Below are 20,606 nucleotides of genomic sequence, written 5' to 3'. Positions count from 1 at the left end.
GTTCACCACAGTTGTAAAGAGTGGTTACTTGATTACTGTCGTCTTCCTGTATGGCTAAAAAAACCCATGCCATGGCCAGAGTCACTGAGATCACATTTTTCCCCATTCTGATGTTCTGTGTAAACATTAACTGAAGATTTTGACCAATGCCACCTAATTGGCTGTTTGGATAATTGCATGCCCTTGGAGGAGTACAGATGTTCCTAATAAAGTGGCTGGTGAATGTACATTATTTAAAAATCTTGTTACTTGAGGATGAAGGAAAAACTGTTGAATCTAACACACTAAATATCTTCTTAGCATAAATTCCATTTTGTCCTAAGGATATACAAACCTTTGGACTACAACGTGCCACATTTTCATTAAACCAGAACTGACAAGACAGTTTGCGCAGTGTATCATAATAGTGGTCTTTGTGCATATTCTGATCATGCAGCAAAAATGTCCCTTATTAAAAACAGCACACACATGTTGGTACGAGGGAAAAAAGCAGATTTATTTATTTGTCCATTTCATAAAGAGATACATATAAAGTAATAACAAAATCTCTTTGCAAGCCCACATCCACCATTCTAATGTATATTCACTAGTTGTCCGATTGTACTGAAACGCATAAGAAAATCTTCCAGAGAGAAAGACTAGGGAAAGCTGTGTGTGTGTGTGTGTGTGTGTGTGTGTGTGTGAGAGAGAGAGAGAGAGAGACAGCTTGCAGCAATCCTTTCCTCTTTCTCTTCATGCAGAGCTCTGAGGCATTAAAGAAAGCCTGGCTGAAAGCAAAGAATATGGTGTATAGTTTTAGACACCATTTAAAGTTATGACAGGCTGAAATCAACAGCTTTGTCTTTAGAAACCTTAGAAATTGATGTAGATTTACAGTAAATCTTGGCTGAGGAGAGGGATGGACTGGTGAGGCTATGACAAGACACATGGACTATTATTGGTCATGACAGTGTACGGATGCACTCTTTCTAACCTCTCAGTGGCATAAACAACAATACTACCACATTACTTAGTCTGGGTTTTTTTCATATTCTATACTTTACTTTTTTTGTACAGCTCAGGGACTAGTTTTCCCAAAAGCAGTGTGAAGTTCAGATCATTTTTAACTGGGAGAGAGAAAGACAGAGAGAGAGTTCAAAGTGATGCTCGCTCTACCGTTTAACAATGATCTTTGTGCTGTGATGCTTTTGGAAAGCTCATACAACATTGTTGAGCAACTTGTGTCACTAATGTTAAATGGCTCCCTTTTAATAGATCCTAACATAAGTAAAAATTGTGAAAATAATTTATTTTCTTCACTTCTGCAGAAGTGATTTTTATTTTCACTACTGAGCAGTAACACTCCAGGAAATCCAGCCTTCATTCTGTCCCTGTTTTAAAGCTCAGACTTTCTCTCTTCATACAAAAAAGCACGAAGAACATTTCTGCAGAAACACTGGCATTTATTCATCACCTCAGAACAGTAATCTCTCCCCAGTGCTCTGCAACTGTCCTTTGAAGCATAGCACATGCAATATTTATTGCATTTCACATAGAAAAGGTTTCCATCATTTCTAAATGAATTCTTCATTCTTATTTTCATCAGACAGACATACACTTAAAAACCCCTGCATACACTCTGACGCATAGACATCACTTATAATTTATAATAGTAAAAACAAATCTGTGCCGTCCAGTATTGCAGACGTCCTTACTCAAACATGCTGTGACTGAATGTGCACAGAAGAAAAGGAGCAAAAAAAATCGAGTAGGATCAGCATGATTGATTGAGCAGGAGGTGGACAGTCTTAAATTCATTATTATAAATATATAATTATTCTTAAATAAAAAATAATTTCTCCATTACACCTGGTTCTCTCTGTGAGGATGGCTCCTCCCATCCTGCTGGCTCTTGACCAATGGCAGTGTCCTGGGTAACGGGCCAATCAGCATCCCTTCAGTGTTGCAGCACTGAAAGAGAGCAAAGAGAACAACAGGTCAGACTCTCGCCCTAAAGACATCTCGAAGCATGGCGGTCATTAAAGAAGCCACACTGCAGGTTCATTTAATGGAATACATGAAAGCATTGATTCTCAAGAAAGAAAGAATAATGCAAATGATGTGGAAATGACCAGCACGAAATATACACTTAATTTAAATGGGTGTAAAATAACTTTGCATTGAGACGCAGAGTTATTAACAACTGAATTTCAACACATGAATCTGTTCTGCTCAGAGTGCTAGGTGTTAAACTTGGTAACCAACAGTTCGAGCAGAGGAACAAATCTTTTGCCACAGGTTTGCTTTGTACTGTCTACCACACAGGCTTAAAAATAGCCCTCAAGCAAACGACATCCAGAACTGCATCTAGAATGATCCTAACAAAAAAGATTTACGTTTGGATTTTTATACTTTTATATATATATATATATATATATATATATATATATATATATATATATATATATATATAAAAGACATATGCTACAAGCAGGGCAGAATTGTGAATATCCGCGTGGCGGTCGGGAAAAACCCATCGGATGTCACTACAGCTGAATTCCAGCAGATGTTATGTTTTGTCCAAAATTGCATTTTCTGTCTAACATCCTTTGTTCTTTGAAGTTTAAGAAACCTTATATATGATATAAAAATATTTTATTTACTTTTTAACCTGCCTGCAAAGATCATGTTGAGTAAGAAGCCAGTTTTACAAATGCTTAGTTTAGAAAAAACAAAAAAAACAGCCAGTCTAACCAGAGCAGGGTTTACTCATTACGATTTTTGGCCTGATTTTGCTGCTGCACACAAAAATCACACATTGTATTCAGATTCTTTAGTTGTGTGACTGGTGGACTTAGGGCACCTAATGTGATTTGCTGATATAGTGCAAACACGGTTCTGGGAACGATGCTTGTGTAAACGTCACAAATAGGAAGACGGCATAGGATTACGCAAAACTCATGGGACAGCTATTTTTCTAATTGTGGCAGCAGACAGAATGGTGCTATATCAAGGGCTTGTTTCTGTTTATGTGAACCAATTTTCTACATGAGGATCACACTGATCGACGATATATGCAGAACACAGCAATTTTCTTTAATCACAGGTCTATCGTTAGAGGATCTTCATGCATAATCTGACATCGAGAACATCATCGGTCTATATTCAGCCAAGATTTTATTGGGATCATCTCATACAGTGTAAAATCGGCTTAAAGATGTCTGAAACCTAGCTAGCGCGACCTCCTTGAACAGTGAATGTCATTCTTGTATCAAGTTGTTGGAAGTCAATTAAGTGCTCTAGCGAAACAGACAAGCCTAATGAATTCAGATACAGGAAAGGAATCTTTAAATGCAATTTTGGGTCTTCATTTTTGGGGTAAACAGACTTTAAAATGCTAGAATTTTAGCTCTGATTGAGATACACCTAAAAGAGAAAGTTCATGAAAGCCTGTAGAACTATATATAGATTAGACCACTTCTATATTTCACACTGTAAAAGGTTTTCCCAGGGCGCCACACACATATATGACACCATCCTGATAATGCCTCAAACACTTAAACTGCGTCTCAGCAACATGTGATCTTGTAAACTGCAAACTGACATGAACATTTCACAGCAGGTTCAAAAGGCTAATAATTAGGTTTGCATTACATACATTAACTCTTGCAGAAATGTGAATAACGTAAATATAACGTGTAATCTTAGCATGATTAGGTTCATTCTGTTCTAACCTTTACTCATCTGTTTGCAGGTGAGAAAATGATCATTTCTTTGTGCCAGTATTCAAGCACTGTATGTTTTTATTCCTGATAATGGCTCTGTTCCATTATTCTGAGGTTTGACAATAGGACCAGCTTTTTTTTTTTTGGTAATGCTTCACAAGGGATACAGAGTGCTGGCTAATCTCAGATATGGCTTAGGTATTTTAGATGAAATGCATTAGTCAGGGAAGATACAAAAAGAATAATGACAACTAGGTAAAATTCTTGAAGTTCACATTTTATTTATATACTCTTAAAACATCAGAAAACATGTACACAATATCTTCCACTGTAATTTTTTTTCAATTGTTTTACAGCATTCTCTGACCTGCAAACAGATAGAAATAATAAATGTAAAAAATAAAGAGATCGAAATGAAACAAAGCCAACCACCAAAAATAAATACCATTTTGCTCTGCTTTTGACAAATAAACGTCAGTCAGTCAGTGTGGTCTACCAAGCAAAGTGTTTTTTTTTTATCTCAAGCTCCTGATCTCTGCCTACGTGACTACTGTACTTGTGAAGACCAGGCTCTCTTACAGTAAATCCCTTCTCAGGTGGAAAAAATACAGTTCAGAATGCTAATGCAAGTGAAGGACAAACATGGATACAGAGAAATTACACATTTTCCCTTAACATCACTCACTTGCTTCATAAAAATTTAAAACCATTTGTTCTCAGGTATGAAATGTTCTCAGTACACCACTTCCTCACCCAATTCATCTGGGAAAATACATGTTGAATACTGTATATATGCCAATATACAATTGTGTATCCCACATGTTCAGCCCTGTGATCCAAAAAAAAAGTGAAATGACATAAAAATAAAGTTCAGGCACAACAAATAAACACCGTTTAAAACATTCCTCCGAGAGACAAAACACTAGAATCAGAGAAATCATTGAACTACTAAGCCAACACGATTTTTTTTAAAGAAGCTTTAACGCATAATTATGGTTAAACATATTATATTTACTTATCAGAACTGCTGTCTTGTGCTTCAGTGCTCTAGTTTTCGGCAAGACAGTTTAATAACAGTCTTCTCTTAACGGTATAATGCAACTTATGAATTTTAATGCTCGACTGTAACAAAGTGTGCTCATGATGAAGCACGGTGATAAACAACGGATGAACCAAAAGAAACTATCGCAACCACACAAGAATGAGGGAACAGGAATATTTAAGATAAAATCATATATATATATATATATATATATATATATATATATATATATATATATATATATATATATATGAGAGAGAGTGGAAGACAAACACATGGGAAAGGTAGGAGAGAAAGAAGATGTGAGATGGTGACAAATGGAGGAGAGAATTGGAGAAGAGAGGAGCTGTGAAGTGGGTGAGAGGAGGAAGGAGAAGTGAAGCGAGCAGTTGCAGCTGTGAAGGTGGGAATCAGGGCTGCTCAGTTCAGCTGGCACGTCTGCTTCTGGTTTTATCTGCTAAGAGATGAACAGGGCCTCTGCTCACTCCGCTCTCTGGCACTTGAGGCGGCTTTGGCTTGTACACACCTCCAACAAAACCTCAGCTAAACTGCCTGCGAAGCCACGGCTGGCCAAGAACCACACCCAGATCAAGACTCCTCTCTTCTCCTCAGACCAAGGATCCAGCATCTGATTAAGTCTGATTATAAAGGAGGAGCAGCACCAGGCAAGTCTCTTCGTCTACCTGAGTTAGAGACTTTGTACCCACCAGGGTCCTTTTTCACATTTTACTGTCTTTCTTATGCACAGGCCTTAAGATGTGTTGTTCAGTTTTACAGCGAGTGTTAGAGTAAGAGATGTCTAGCGGAGTGGTTCAAACTCCTCATGAACACTTAACTGTTTCCATCAAAGCCCACAGTGCCTCTTTTCTACATACCCACAAGGAAGCTATAATCTAGAAACAAAAGCGATGCCTTTAATCTGTCTGAATCTGGACCAATATTCACATCTCCCTGAAACGTCCTTTTAGCTATAGAACCATTTATCCTGTCTAAACCACGTCCAATTCAATAAATACTATTTAAAAGATTAGGAATAATAACATTAATAATAAAAAATAATACAAATTTCTTCCACTGACTGATTCTTTTACTATATGACACTACAGGTTTAAGCAAATGAATGATCTGGGAAGAAAAAAAGGCTTAATTACACACTAATACAGTAAAATACTGATGTGAAAATATCAAATGATAGATTCAATATGGCATATGGGCTCAAAAGAAAGTTAAATTATACATGAGAGTATTTCGTCACATGAATCATGACAAGCATTTCCCTATCATTATCATTATTCAGCATCTCAGTCAACTTCCAACAACATTCAGCTCCCCAGACTCCCTAATTTCTGCTTTTCCCATGAAAATAAATGAGTCCTGGTTGACTGGCCTGACACTTTTTGGGCTTCTCTCTGCAAGGTGGCTGGGTACGGTAAGGGGTGAAGAGTTTGTATTCTTTCTTTTCTGAAAGGGGTATGGGGCAAAAGCGGAGCCTGCTTTGCCTACCTTTCAAAGGCACACAGACTCACGTCTCAAACTGAGTTAGCAAGGCGCGAACCTCAGGAGTGAGCTGTTTGGCTGCCTTGGCGGCCTCTGTGATGGCTTTACGGTACAGGCCCTTTCTCTTCTTGTCAAAGCGAGACTGGAAGTTTTCTAGAAAGGGGGCAAGCTGAGTAATTGCCAGGAAGGAAGTGGTAGGTGACCCAAACCAGGAGACGCGGGCCTCCTGCCTGACTAACAGCCCATTATCTTTGCGGCTCACTGTGATAGCTAAGATGCGGGCAGGCCACCAAGGGAAGCCAAGGATTTTAGCCCACACAATGTCCCCTACGCAAATGGTCCTGCCATCCAGAGCAACACACTTCGAGACATTTTTGGAAAAAACTGCAGCTTTGAGGGATTTACTGCGCTTTTTTGAATCCTTGGGAGCAGAGGAAGAGGCAGAGACGAAAGTGGAAGATGTGCCAGGGGCAGAGGCAGATCGAAAATCGCCAGGAGGAGGGAAGTCAAGCGTCTCGGTCGAGCTACACTCAGAGTTTGATGACTTTAAGTCATCTGCACTATCGACACTGCACATGGAGGTACTAGAGGAGTCGGGCTGCCTGGGTTTCAGGGTCATGTATACCACCAGGTTGCCAGCCTTGCTCCCGCGTATCTCCCGCCCCTGTTCCTCTGGCTCAGGCTGCGGTTTGCTGTCGTCCGAGGGTGGCTGGGAGAGCGGTTGGGGTTTGGGTCGCGCCTGCCTCAGTGGGGGATCCAGCTCTCTGTCTGGCCCCTGAGGCTCTGCAGCGGCAGTGGCCTGGCCTGCGGAGCGTGTGGAGGTGCAGCGAGGAGCAGCTAGCTTAGGCAGCGTTAAACGCCCTCCTCCTGGCACTTTCTCCAAGCAAGGTGGCTTACATGAGGAAGAATCATTTTCTTCATTACGGTACCTTTGAGGCTTGATGCGCATCCTGGGTGGCAGCGGGTTGGACATGCCTGGTCCTCCTCCACTGATCTGCTGCAGTCGTCGGGTGAAGTGGACCTTCTGGTGGGCCTCCTGAAGAGCTGCGGCCCTCGTCATGGCCTTCGTGTTACCGCTGCTGCCCGTGACCGATTCCCTCTGCCTCTTCTGTGCTTTGGCCATCTTTAGCACTTCACGTGCCTTCGAGTGGTCAACGTTTTTGCTCTGCAGCACTTTCTTGGCACTGAGATGGACCCGGGAATTGGCTGAGGCCGGTGCAGTGGCGGACACTCCTTTAATCACTCGGCTCCCTGCAGCTGTTCCTTTTACTTGGCTCTGGCCCAGAGTGGAGGGGGTTGAAGAAGTGACCCGTATCGCTGCAGCTTGCCGCTTGGGCACATCGGCTGAGCGGCTCCTGTCCTCTGAACGTGCCTCATTGCGAGGCCGCTTCCCAGCACCCGGAGCTGTGCTCTCATTGCGCCGGCGTTTTGCATCATCACTCCGGCAGTCTGATATAGGGCCTCTGCGCGTTTCGCGTTTCTCGCCTTGTACCACAGCCCCTTTGCATTTATCACACAGCACTTGTCTCGGTCGAAGCTTGATGGCATTCATAATGGAGGTGGGCTCCTCTCTGTACAGCCTGCGCTTCGGCCGTTTGATCTTGCGAGGTGGAGGCTGAGGTAACGACTGGTTGTAGGTGTCCCTGATGAACAGTGGAGGCGGGTAAGGAGCCCCCTCCTGAAACAAAGGGGGTGGTTTCACGGTCCATGGGTTGGGCTCGGGGTTAGAACTGGGTTGAGCCACTGAAGGCCCCTGCACAGGTTCCTCTGAAAGGACGTCAGGAGTTCCTTGAGCGACTCCCTTCTCAGTCTCTGACTGGAATGCCTCCGTCTTAAGCTGCATAGATTCTGGTTTGTCCTTGTACTCTCTCTTGGGAAACACAGTTATTGGAATTCCATAGGGTCCAAATCTGAGGACAGAGAATGGAAACAGGTAAACATTTAAAAAGAAAAATGCAGAATACATTTTGTCTCATTTATGTTCTGAACATCTTCAGAGAAATGGTTTCTTGTTTACCATTTGAAATATTTACACATCTTATATCCTATGATTGCAGCCATCAGTTACACTCAGAAGACATTGGCTGAAAGCAGCAGAGACTCGTACAAACTCACACAGACTCATGACATCTAATACCTACAACAGTTTCACTGCTTTTCAATTCATGCATGTGTTTGTGCAATGCACCTTCATGGCGTGTTATAAACACATTACAAACCCCATTTAGTATTGAAAATGCTCTAGATGTCAATGTGGATCATTTATTGCTTCTGATGTTCAAATTCTGAAAAACTAAACAAAGGGGAAAACTCTCTCTAAATCCCCATAACAACAAAAGATCAAAGAAATTTTGCCTTTAAAAACAAAGCAAATTATGTTTAAATTATGTCTGTTTTTGTTTTGTTATGTCTGTTGTAGGCTCATGTAATCAGTGCCATTTATGTCACACTATTTTATTTGTGTAATGAAATACTGTAATGCCCTTAATAATGCTTTGCAGAAATCAAGAGTCTGGTAGAAAGAGAAAATGAAAAACTCACATTTCACATGTCTGGGACTATGATTCTGCATCAAAGGCACATGAATAAAACATAATAGCTTGCGTTCAATGTTTTCTAGGAAGGAATCAAAAGATCCAGTTCTTTTTCAAAATGTGATGAGATCTAACAAACCTAAGAGGAACCAAGGCCAAAAATGCAAATGAAGATCGCCTTCGACCTGCTTGCGACTAAATATGGCTGGCACATCATTTCAAAGCTATGATGCAGAATGGTTTCGGCTGAGTGCTCAAAACTTCCTAACACATTAACGGTGTGGGGAGCCAAAAAAATTGTGATCATGCTGTACATTAATCATTTTTAACCACTTGTAAAAGGGAAACTTATTCATCTATCCATTACCAGGTCAATGTAGATATGTCATATCAGATAAACTATAAAAAATATACTCTATCAGGAAAACCCCAATAATACTCATATACTCATAGTCTCATTTAGAAGCATGAATTTGCTCCTGAGAAACAAAGTAGAGCATAAAGAGCAATAATGTGATTAAATAATGTACAAATATAACTGGAGCAGTAGGTCCCATACTACTGTACACTCTCTGCTTGTAACTTGGGTGGCCATATGGCATGTCTTATCAGAACTGGGGGAAACTGTTTGGCCAGGCACTGTTAAAAAAAGAAAGCTTACAGACGACAGACGGCTAGAACACGACAAAACTCTCTGTAAAGAAGTGACATTTCATATCCAGTGCCAATATTCTAAAACATCTAGAAGCGTTCAGTTTCACATTGACATCGGCATGCACTGCTAGACTGGTAAAGAATTGGATTTCATGTATCTAATCCAGCGATGTATTCTTTAGACACATTATGAACATGTAGCATATTTACTGACAATTTTCTTCTTTTTATGCTAAATAAAATAGGCAGGCTTTTTTATATTCATTAGAGGCGCATTAATAGCTGAAAGACTTTGCTTGCATTATCTTATTTATATATTATAAAAAAAAAATAGTCTGTATCAAAGCAGTATTGGGTATCATCCGCTGCTTAGATCTAATATGTGTATCAGTGTGTTTTAACTATTGACCTACACTCACCGGCCACTTTAACAGGAACACCTGTAACCATGCGCATTCATGCAATTATCCAATTAGCCTAAATGTGGCAGCAGCACAATGCATAAAATCATGCCGGAACAGGTCAAAGGCTTGAGTTATTCTTCATATCAAACTCAATGGGGAAAAAAGACGGACTGGCTTGAATATTTCAGAAACTGCTGATCTCATAGGAGGTCATAGGAGAATGGTGAGACTGGTTACAGCTAACACAAAGGCTAAGGAAACTTAAATAGCCACTCTTTAAAAGCGTGAAAAGCATCTCAGAATGATCATCCCATCATGTCGAATGTTGAGGTGGGTGGGCTACAGCAGAAGACCATGTCGGATTCCACTCCTGTTAGCCAAAAACAGCGTGTGAGGCTACAGTGGGCACAGGCTCACCAAAACTGGACAGAATATTGGAAAGACATCACCTGCCCTATATCCAATCTTAACCTGTCCAGTTCTAGGTTCTTTTTCTACAGATCTCTAATTCATCAATACATTGTAATTTTAACTTGTTGAGTAACTATGCATTCACACCAGCAGTGCCATGCGACAAAGCAGCTGAAAGTTCTTTATTTTCGATGTGACAATAGGTGATGTGACCAGTAGTGAAGCAAAGTAGGAGGGGCAAGCGATGTGATAATGCTGAGCAAAATCTGTGAATATCAAAGGAAGTGAGGAATTGTGAAATGTTTCTGTGAAACATTATCTGCATTTTTTTTTTGGCTTCCACATATTTGTTCATACTCATAGGTCCACAACAACAGGTCCACACAACTAGCTGCGCTGCAACAGACCTAAAGTGTTTGATTTACCCAAAACAGATCAGCAGCAGATTTCGGCCATTTCGGCAGCAGAAATTGTGAAGAGCAAAGAACTGTGTTAGGCATTGCACAGTGATGTTATGTTTACATTTTGTGGTAAAACCTCTGACTGTGGCCAAATGAATGGTTTTGTATATGTTCTGTAGCATGTACAGATATTCTTGTTTTATGTCGATAATGGACTGTCCTGAGGCTACTAGTGAAACCTTAGTAGTAAGCTAAAGATATGCATGTTCGCAACCAGAGTAGAGCAATTTGAGCAACCAAAAAAAAAAAAAAAAAAATTGCGGCTCACGTTTAACACAGTAATCTTATTCGCATGAAAAATTTTGCAGACTAATGATAAAACCCCAACTGAATCGACTCTGGGTGTGGCTGGAGATGCACTGTTACATAAAAAGTACCATTCTCAGTGGGTCTTTGGATAGTTAAGGGTTCTTCGCTTCCTAAAAGGATTCTACTCGGAACTCTCTCTGAAAGCGAAATCCGCTGTTGTTTGCATGAAACCCTCTTGAAACCTTCAGGAGTCCAGATTTAATTTTTTTTTTTCTAAACATGTCGTGCACATAACCTACCAACGAGATTTCACTTAAGTATCACTATCTAGGACTAACCCATAAAGCCACACTGCACATTTATGTTTAGTGACCAGTTCTGCTATTCTGAACCCTGATATCACACACACATACACAGTTTACTGATGTTATAATGCATTTAAATTGCTTTTAAATGTAGAAATTGGGATTTCTGTTTTACCCAAAACAACTTATTTAGCATGCTGAGGCATAATAGCAAGAAAAAGCTAGCCCATAACTTCGACATTAACCTGATGTTGTGTATCAAAACATATCAATTAAATATGAAATATATGAGATTAATGTAATTCAAATTCAGTTAAATTTGTGTCAGAAATACTATTGTATATAGGGGTCAGTTGTTCATCTTGACAATGTAGGGCTCTTGCAGACCTTTTCAAGACTTTAAAATGATTATTTTCTTAAAAAAATCTTTCAGGCTTTCTATGTTAGTGTGTGAAGAGAATGTCTAAAGACAACAGATTTGGATTTAACATTTAAGATTTGGAATACTTTTCCCAGTATGGAAACAATTTCCTCTAAACTCTAAATTTTTTCCAGGCTTGTGTAAGAATCTTGCATTTTGAAAGTCAACTTTACTCATGAGGCAAACGCCTCTATTTGGGAAATATTAATCAGATATCACTAATAACACGCCTCATTCGTTTATAGGATGAGGAAATCGGTTAGGGAGAAATCAGTATGCCCTTCGCATGTAGCACTTAACCTTGATTGCTAATGTAAGGGAATTAGAGTCTGACTGAATCATCAGCCAGGAGAACAGGTATGTAAGTAGGGATATTTTTTTCCAGTTTTGATACACTGATATCAAATATCTCAACCTTAAGTGTCAGATAATACCCGATACTGATCCAATAATCATAAGCTTCGTACATCCTCATAAGCCTCCGAGTTTCTAAGTTATTAAAAAAAATAAAATAAAAATCACATGCATGAAGATGATGTGCTTTAAGACAGTTTGGGTATGATCTTTAGTGTGTCAATCAACACTACATGTGTTCAGAGCACATCAGTGAATCAGATCAAAAATGTCTAATCTGACCTTTTACAGCATTTCAGGTTAATATTGACCCTGATATCAATACTAAGTGCCAGACTGGTGCATTCCTCTACATAAGGACTTGTAGTAGTTGCATTATGCAGTGCTTGTGTGATTAATACAGCAAATCATTTTAAATAATAATGGTGCCATGTGTAGTGGGTGGGGCTTCATTCAAACCACCCCAAAAGGTAAACAAAGATTTCTGACAATGCACTCAGGACTGAGCAGAGAGAAACACAAGCCATGATCATGATCAGGTTTTAATTCCTTGCACCATGCAAAGCAGGTGTTTACCTTTTGGAAAGGTCCATGAGCACCCCGGAGAAGATCTTCTCGCCTAAACGAAACGACACAACGAGTGCATCGTCGATGATGTGATCCAGTGAGACCCGAACCTCGGAACCAGGCACGAGCCCGCAGATCGCCTCTGGCTGTCTGTCCACAGTTTCTGCACACACTTTCTGCTCGGGCTCTGCGCTCACACCCGACTCACACACCACTAAACTCTCATCCTGCGGTTCTGGGGAGGTGTGAGGATGCTCGTTCTCTGCTGGAAGCTGGACAGAGTCCTTACTGGAGATGTGAGAAGAGTCACTCGTGCAACTTTGTGCAACCGATTCTCTAAACGAGGTCTCTTGTGATGAAGTGGACTGCGATTTGGGAGACTGAGGGCGTTCATGGAAAGCATCCTCTGCAGGTTTGAAGTCGGAGCAGGGAGCAGCACTTGCAGCTTCGGGCTCTGAGATTGTCTCTAATCCTACGAAATCATGCTCCAGATCAGCAGGATGCACCGATTCGGGATTACTGTGGTCTGGTTCCCCCGTTTCAGTCACGGACAATCCGGTCTCCGCTTCAGGAGCAGCTCGAGCAGGGACAGAAAGCGAGAAAACGGTGGCGGGTTCAGGATCTGAGCCGGAGCAGGGCGGAAAGCAGGCGATGGACTCGTGTGGACTGACCTCGTTATTAGCAGCCGGCGCGGTTGGAGAAAACGACTCTTTCAGGCGCTCCTCTGCAACCCCAGTGTCGTTATGCGTGCAGTCCGTGAGCACGCGCTCGTCCGTGTCGCTGTGTCCATCCTCTGCGTGCACACGGAGCGCTTTTCCCGCGACTCGCAGGTCCGGCCTTCTCATTTCCATTCGGACCTGACTGCATTCCTGAACTGCATCCACACTCTCAGCCTGGTGACACAGCTCCATTTCTGGGACGAAGCCCGCTGCTGAGTCGGGCTCTAAGCCGGCCACATGCTCACCGGGCTCCGCTTCGTACTCGAGCCCGTCCCCCACTGTTGTTGTTGATGCAGCAGCAGCAGCAGCTCCTGGCTCCGCAGCCACGGCCGCCATTTTCTTTCCGCTTTGCAACTACTACTTGGCCCTCTCCTACTGATAAGCGGAGATCCCGCCCACCGAGGAACTAAGCGCACTCGCTATTGGCTAATGCGGCGCGAGTCTGTCACTGTGTGGCTCAAATTACTGCCATTCAAAGGGACGTCCTGAAAACGCCATTGTGATTGGCTTCTGTTTTGTCAATATTGCTTTGCTTAAGAAAAAAAAAGAGACAAGTTTGGCGCCACAAGGGGCAATGTTGAGTTGCATACATATTGGGCCCTTTGCAGCTGCAGGGTTCTCAAAGTTTTTACAGCCAGGGACCCCTTTAACTAAAAGATAAATTCCTCAAACCCCCTCAACACAACTTTATTTTATAAACAATATTTAAATGTGTACCATAATATTTTGTCTATTTATCGTAGCCATAGTACTTTCTATTCCAGAACTTTCCGCTGCCAGAACACATTAGGTCCAACTTGTTTCTGAGTTACTGACGTCAATTCAAGTGACCAGTCAAACAGACTTTGATAAATAGTGGGATAATGTTTTTTCACCATTGTAACCAAATTTAAAAAATCATGGACTATCTGCCTACACTTCATGGACCTCACTTTGGGAACCACTGCCCCTGCTGAAAAAAAAAAAACCCAAAACAATAGAAACCATCAAAGAAATTCTAATGGTTTCCACTACAAATACCATTACAAACTATCAGTTAACCATTAAAACCATTACCATTACCATTACTGGTCCTTAATGGTATCCACTAGACATAACATGCCACCACTAGAAGGCAACAAATTAGCAGTCGAGACCCATAGGGACCATTATACAGTTTCCATTAAAACCAATACAATTCCCATTATATCCATTAAAACCATTATAAATTCTATGAGGGTTTCTATTGTTTTTTTTTTTTTTTTCCAGCAAGGTGGTTTAGGCATTCGTACACTGCTTGTGAATCAAGTGAACAGCTTTACCTTGACACCATAAAGTTGCATTTCAATAAAACAAAAGAAAAGGGGGAAAAAAAATCAGATTTGATATTAAGTATAATGTGTAGTATAAGACAGGAAGCATCATCAGTCAGACATTAGTGTTGAAAATGTCTGTTATACTACTTATATCCAATAAGCTATGTTGTATATATGTTGTATTTATTCACTAAAAACTTGCTGAATCAAATGAGGAACGTGAGGAACTTTGAGTCCAACATTTGCTGTCTCCACTACTTCTACACTGAACTAAGCATTGAACTGGAAAATGGTGAGTGAGAAAAGAAACTCTTGCCTTTTGTTTTTAGATACTAACAGCAAAACCTGACTTTTATCACTTAACAGTCTAAGATTATGCACTTTTTTCTTCATTGCACTAGCAATGTCCCCCTGTAATGCCAGTGCGGCACACTACCATTAACATCTCACAGGAATAATGAAAATACAGCACCAGCCAACAGATTTGCACCAGAATCACTAAACATATCACAAATCTATGTAGAAACATAGTATAAACATATTTTCAGGGTGGAGTTTTCCTTTAAGTGACTATTCTATTCTATTCTATTCGATTTGATTCTATTAGCACTACATTTTCTTATGTTTCTCTATGTATCTTTACTCATTAAAATTAAGAGCATTTTGTCTCCCAACATCTTTTCTCTTCCACCATTCTTTCAAATTCTTAACATCATGACCCTGATGAGCTGAATAGATTTTTTTGTACACACACAGGTATATCAGGTTCTGTGTTATGCATATTTCCATCTGTCCAGTCAGATATATAGTAAAACAGAAAGAATGAGAGCAAGAGAGAGAGAGAGAGAGAGAGAGAGAGAGAGAGAGAGAGAGAGAGAGTGTGCAAGAGCTCAAGATTTGCGTGTTTTTGACTACTGCACAAGAATTTAGCACGGTGTATTGATAGCTTATTTTGGAAATTGCAATTTAACAAGTAACAAATAATAATAGTACAAAAATATTATTTTCTATTATTTTCTTGTTATAAAATATGGAAAAAGAATTATCACCATTTAAGGAGGAAGTTTCTTGACTTCACAGCACAGTACTCACAGTAGAGCTAGGTAACATTTGATAATAAATGTTCACCAAGCTAATAAAAAAATTAAACTGTGAAATTTACTTATGTGATCTGTCCTCACAGCAGGTATTATCACAGGACATTTATTGTCAAACCTTAAGGGACATTTTGTATGACAGTATTGTAAAAGTTTATGTTCCACTACGGTTTATGGTCATCAAACTCATCTACTCTTGAGAACAGACCTGTGAAGGACGCGGGTTAAATTGTCATATTGTAATCACGCCACTTAACGCTAGATCACAGGCGCTGTTTCATGGGTTTTGGCACAACCTGAGGAGACTTGTAAGTCACTCAAAAGACTATGGGGTCAATGACTTGTTGGTCATACAAGAGATGACATTCTACTAATTCCACTTTCGCAGTGACATTTAAAAACATATATTAAAGTGAATATACACTCCTGGGCAGAAAAATGGGCCAAGCCCAAAACTGCAAAATATTAAGCTTTTAATGGCCTTAACAACAAATCAGTGGTCAAGAAATTGAAACTATACATTATATGGGCATATGTGCTTTTTGAACATCCCATTCCAGATTTAGTCCTCCATTTGCTCTTATACTAACCTCCACTCTTCTGGGAAGGCTTTCCACTAGATTTTGGAGTGTGGCTGTGGCAATTTGCTCATTCAGCCACAAGACCATTAGTGAGGTCGGACACTGATGTTGCATGAGCAGGCCTGAGGCGCAGTCTGTGTTTCAGTTCATCCCAAAGGTGTTCAGTGGGGTTGAGGTCAGGGGTCTGTGCAGGCCACTGTGAGTTCTTCCACTCCAACCTTGGCAACCCATGACTACATGGACTTCACTTTTGCTGGAACATGTTTGGGCCCCTTAGTTCCAATGAAGGGAAACTGTAATGCTACAGCATACAAAGACATCCTGTACAATTGTGTGCTTCCAATTTTGTGGAAAGGGCCACATATGGGTTTCATGGTCTTGTGTCTACAAACTTTTGGCCATATTGTGTAACGTGCATATAAGGTTTAGAATTCACACATATTCATAAACAACCTAAAGCTGCTATATGTAAGATTTGGGGTTTGGGGGCTTTTGGGTTTAGAAGCCCTCTCTGGTATAAAATGCTATTACGAGCTATTCTTGCAAGAATTTTCCATTGCATGGGTTGTGCTGAACCATTCTCCACAGTGCAGATTAATGTGGCTGTTATGAGAAGCAGGCTAAGCAAACTCCTTCTAATAAAGTATGTCCACTCGGTGCCGACCGCTCCTGGGCAGTTACTTTTGGTCATACAAGACCAGGCTACTATCTGCTTGAATGGAGTGAGACATATACACAAAACAGATTGACAATATGACCTTTAAAGCAATGAAATGGATGTTAAAATCTGCCCAAATAGTGTCATTTTTGGCTCAAATAACACAAAAATGTTTTTCTTACTGCAGCACAAAGTGCCCCTATATTTATGCATGCAGCAGTGAAAGAATTTGATAGGCCAGGCATTTCCTAGTAACATCATGAACAACAAGTTGACTGACAAAATGCCAGAGATAAACAACTATCTCTATTCAAACCGTCTCTGGTAATACACATTCAAGGCTGCATCCCAAATGAAATATTATGCACTAAATAATTTCAGTAGTGTTGTACTGATATATTATTTAGTACAGTAGTGATTGGGCCCAACTATTTGAGGCCCTGAGGATGTAATTATCTCCTGCCTTTATGGTCATTTCCTCAGTATTATAGAAGTGTTATGAGAACAATTCTTTATTGAGCACATCAGAGTGATTTACAGTTACTGAGTACTAAAAAGCAAAACCTCTCACGTTTAACGACAGCCCGTGTTTCAGCCGGCTGGGTCACACAGTCAGCTCTATTCTGATACCTCAGCTCTGTTTGTGCAACATGCCCTCATTTGTGTTCTGCAGAATCAGAACATGGCACAAAAAGCAAGCTAGCCAGCTAATTTAGCTATCTAACTAAAACATAAGCTTTTGTTAAAGGCAAAAGAGATGCTGTGTAAGTGTACTCTGTCTATGCAGGGCCTTGCTCAACAGTACACCAACCAGGGCTAAGAGCTAGCCAGCTACTGGCACCAAGCTAACTAAAACACAGAGTGAAGAACAAAACACACTCCTGGTCGCTTCTAGTGTGTGTATTCTTATCATCCAATCTTATCATACAACTTGTTACCTGATCTGTGTATTATGGTGGTTTCTGATCCAGTTTGCGTTCACAGTCTTTTAGCCAGCTAGCTCACTGCTGTTGGCTTTGTGTAAACAAAATATCATAATATAATAAAGTAGGGCATTTTGTTTCAACCAGGGCTGCTCAGTATTATCCACATAGGGCCAGTATTTTAGTTCCAGCCAACTCGGAGACACATCTTATGGTCTCCTGAGCTCACAAATGTTAATATCTTATAAAAAGAACTGATCATATCTGCTGATCAATGGCATTTTATTTTTCAGTGTCTGAACTCAGACTTAGTCATACAGTTGCCTATTACTTAACCTCGGTTTTACCTGAGGGTGAATGAATGTAGACATTCAGAAGAAGCTGCAGAACCTGTAGCATATTTGTGCTCTATGTATTTGTCCCCAGAACATCAGGGGCATGAAGAAGGAAGAGACAAATTAATTTGCCTTAAACAAACTGAAGCTATGTTGCAATTAAGGTTGTAATCCATGAGCAGCTGCCATTGAGTTTTATGTGTTGAAGGGCAATGACCTGTGGGTCATACATAAGCTGTGACCTGTACATTTCCCTTTTACCAAACTCTGTTCTGAAATGTTCAAAATGGACCATTTTATTCATAGAATCTTAAGTGCAGAGAGTCAAAAAATATTAATTCAGTGACAATTAGCTGAAGGCCTAATATTGGTTATTTACAGGATATTTAACTACTGATTAATTGATCGTCAATCTATATCACGTTAGTCATGCTTATGACCAGCAAACATCATTCAAACAGAGACTGAATGATGTCTACTGTCAAAAGTAAAAATCATCTTCTAACAGTTTTAGATAAATAATTTTACAAGGTAATTTTTCACATTAACATAATTTCATCTGTTACTTTTTAATATTTAATACCTGAGTATAATTAAAAGTAAAAATTTTCTACTTTCATTTCAGTCCATTTTTGGTTGTATACTTCCACTTCTAATTAAGTAAGATTTTGACACGTTAATCTGTTCTTTCATTTAAGTATAAATTCCACCCTTGACTCAATAAGACACAAACCTGGTAAGGATAATATCCTTATTATGAGGTACTTCCAACTGACTTGTTTTAGTTCTTTTACAGTATATTAGCGATAGTTTGCTTGAGTATGCACAACATGCTGCAGCAACAAGATTGCCCAGATTATCCCGTGTGCTCTATCCGCAGTGTAAAGAGCTTAGAGTCTGCCTACACACAAGGTCAATGCGCAGCTTCCTGTGCTGCCAAGAGCATGGCTTTGTCACAGCCACCAGCTACATTCTGTCTATTCAGCACCAAGGATGTTCAATACTAAAAGTGTTATATATGGAATAACATCAAGAAAAAGGAAGCCCTGCTGAAACATCCAGCTTAGTCTGACCAACTACCGGGGCAATAACTAATGTTATCAGCATTACTAATGCTATAATATAGACAATAAACAATAAGGAAAATTTCACACATTTATTGATCAATTTAGTCAAGTAATAAGGATGCTGGAAAATAACACCAGCTGGCAAAGACTAACCAACTTGACCTGCTCAGCCTGCATTTTTGCAGCTGGTAGCTGTTCAGATCATACAGGGTTTTTCATCAGGAAGAAAAGAAAGAAATGCCTATATATTATGGCTATATATTCCTATGCAGGTGAACATATTTGTTCACATACAATATGTAGCCTATAGTAAACACAACATACAAAAAGGTACCATAGTAGAAAAGGACCAGCTATCTAAGCACACCGCTATGTACGTAGCTAAGCCAATGTTTCTTCTATAGCAGTATCTATTTCGCTTGAGTAGTTGTTAGGAGCGAGCCAGGTTAACTATCAGATAACTAATGCTAAGCTAACTATTATATAATGTGATTAAAACTAAACACTAGCAAGCTAGCTAACATTAAGCTATAAGTTATTTTGTGTAAACCAGTAGCCAACATTGCTAGCTAGCTAGCTAATATTAGGCTAAGCAATAGCCAAGGTCACTAGCTAACATGCAACAAACTATTAAACTATTAAACATCATCACAGGTTTGCTAACATTAGGCTGGCTATTATATTGTGTAGATAAAATCACTATACAAGTTTGCTAGCAGGTGTAACGCTAACTACATATTTTCTTTTTAATGTATAATATGTAAAACATGTTTTATATGTAGACTATGGTATACAATGTACATGATTATGAATATTTTATTTTCATCATTTATACAGGTCTACTGCAATACATGGCATTTATCTGACCTTTAAAGCAAAACTGGAGCTTTGTGCGAACAGAAGGCACTCAAAAAGCACACAAAGCTCATGCATTATCAGATATGTTACAATTCCTTTAAGAACATACATTACAAACATTGGAAAAGCAAACATATATAGAAATATATTAGTAAGTAGGCCATATTATATGATATTTTGCAGTATTTTACTATATAGTTCCTTTGTATATGGGTATAATGACTAAAACTACAACCGAAGGAGAATTATATGTATATATTGGCACACAGCATTGTAGCAATACAATGAAAAGTGAATGAAGTCATTCATTACAAATCTCTAGTCACTATTTAATGCAGGTGAGCAACCTCACGGTCAAAATCTTAATGACTTGTCATTTTGCCATCATACTATTGTACAGGTTTATGGCCTAATTACGATAGTGCTGTCCTCATGTCATAAAGTTGTAGAGTCAGCAGGACGAGATGTGT

General features: G+C 39.8%; 1 protein-coding gene across 2 annotated transcripts; it reads right to left on the bottom strand.

Annotated features, from left to right (window-relative positions):
- Window positions 1–447: 447 nt before the first annotated feature.
- On the bottom strand, window positions 448–13,684 carry pwwp2a (PWWP domain containing 2A). Of its 2 annotated transcripts, XM_053240168.1 has the most exons (3): window positions 12,613–13,684; window positions 6,250–8,153; window positions 448–1,950 (listed from the first exon to the last, which is right to left on the bottom strand). In XM_053240168.1, the coding sequence occupies exons 1-2, from the start codon at window positions 13,656–13,658 to the stop codon at window positions 6,269–6,271; spliced, it is 2,931 nt and encodes a 976-aa protein (XP_053096143.1). In that variant the 5' UTR covers window positions 13,659–13,684; the 3' UTR covers window positions 448–1,950; window positions 6,250–6,268. The 2 variants fall into 2 exon arrangements, with proteins under 2 accessions (XP_053096143.1, XP_026794492.1); XM_026938691.3 differs by lacking the exon at window positions 448–1,950 and having other exon boundaries at window positions 3,966–8,153.
- Window positions 13,685–20,606: the final 6,922 nt, after the last annotated feature.

This window comes from Pangasianodon hypophthalmus, chromosome 15, assembly GCF_027358585.1.
Source record: "Pangasianodon hypophthalmus isolate fPanHyp1 chromosome 15, fPanHyp1.pri, whole genome shotgun sequence".
NCBI lineage: Eukaryota > Metazoa > Chordata > Actinopteri > Siluriformes > Pangasiidae > Pangasianodon > Pangasianodon hypophthalmus.
The sequence above is the reverse complement of the archived record's forward strand: the minus strand, read 5'-3'. Positions and strand labels throughout refer to the sequence as shown.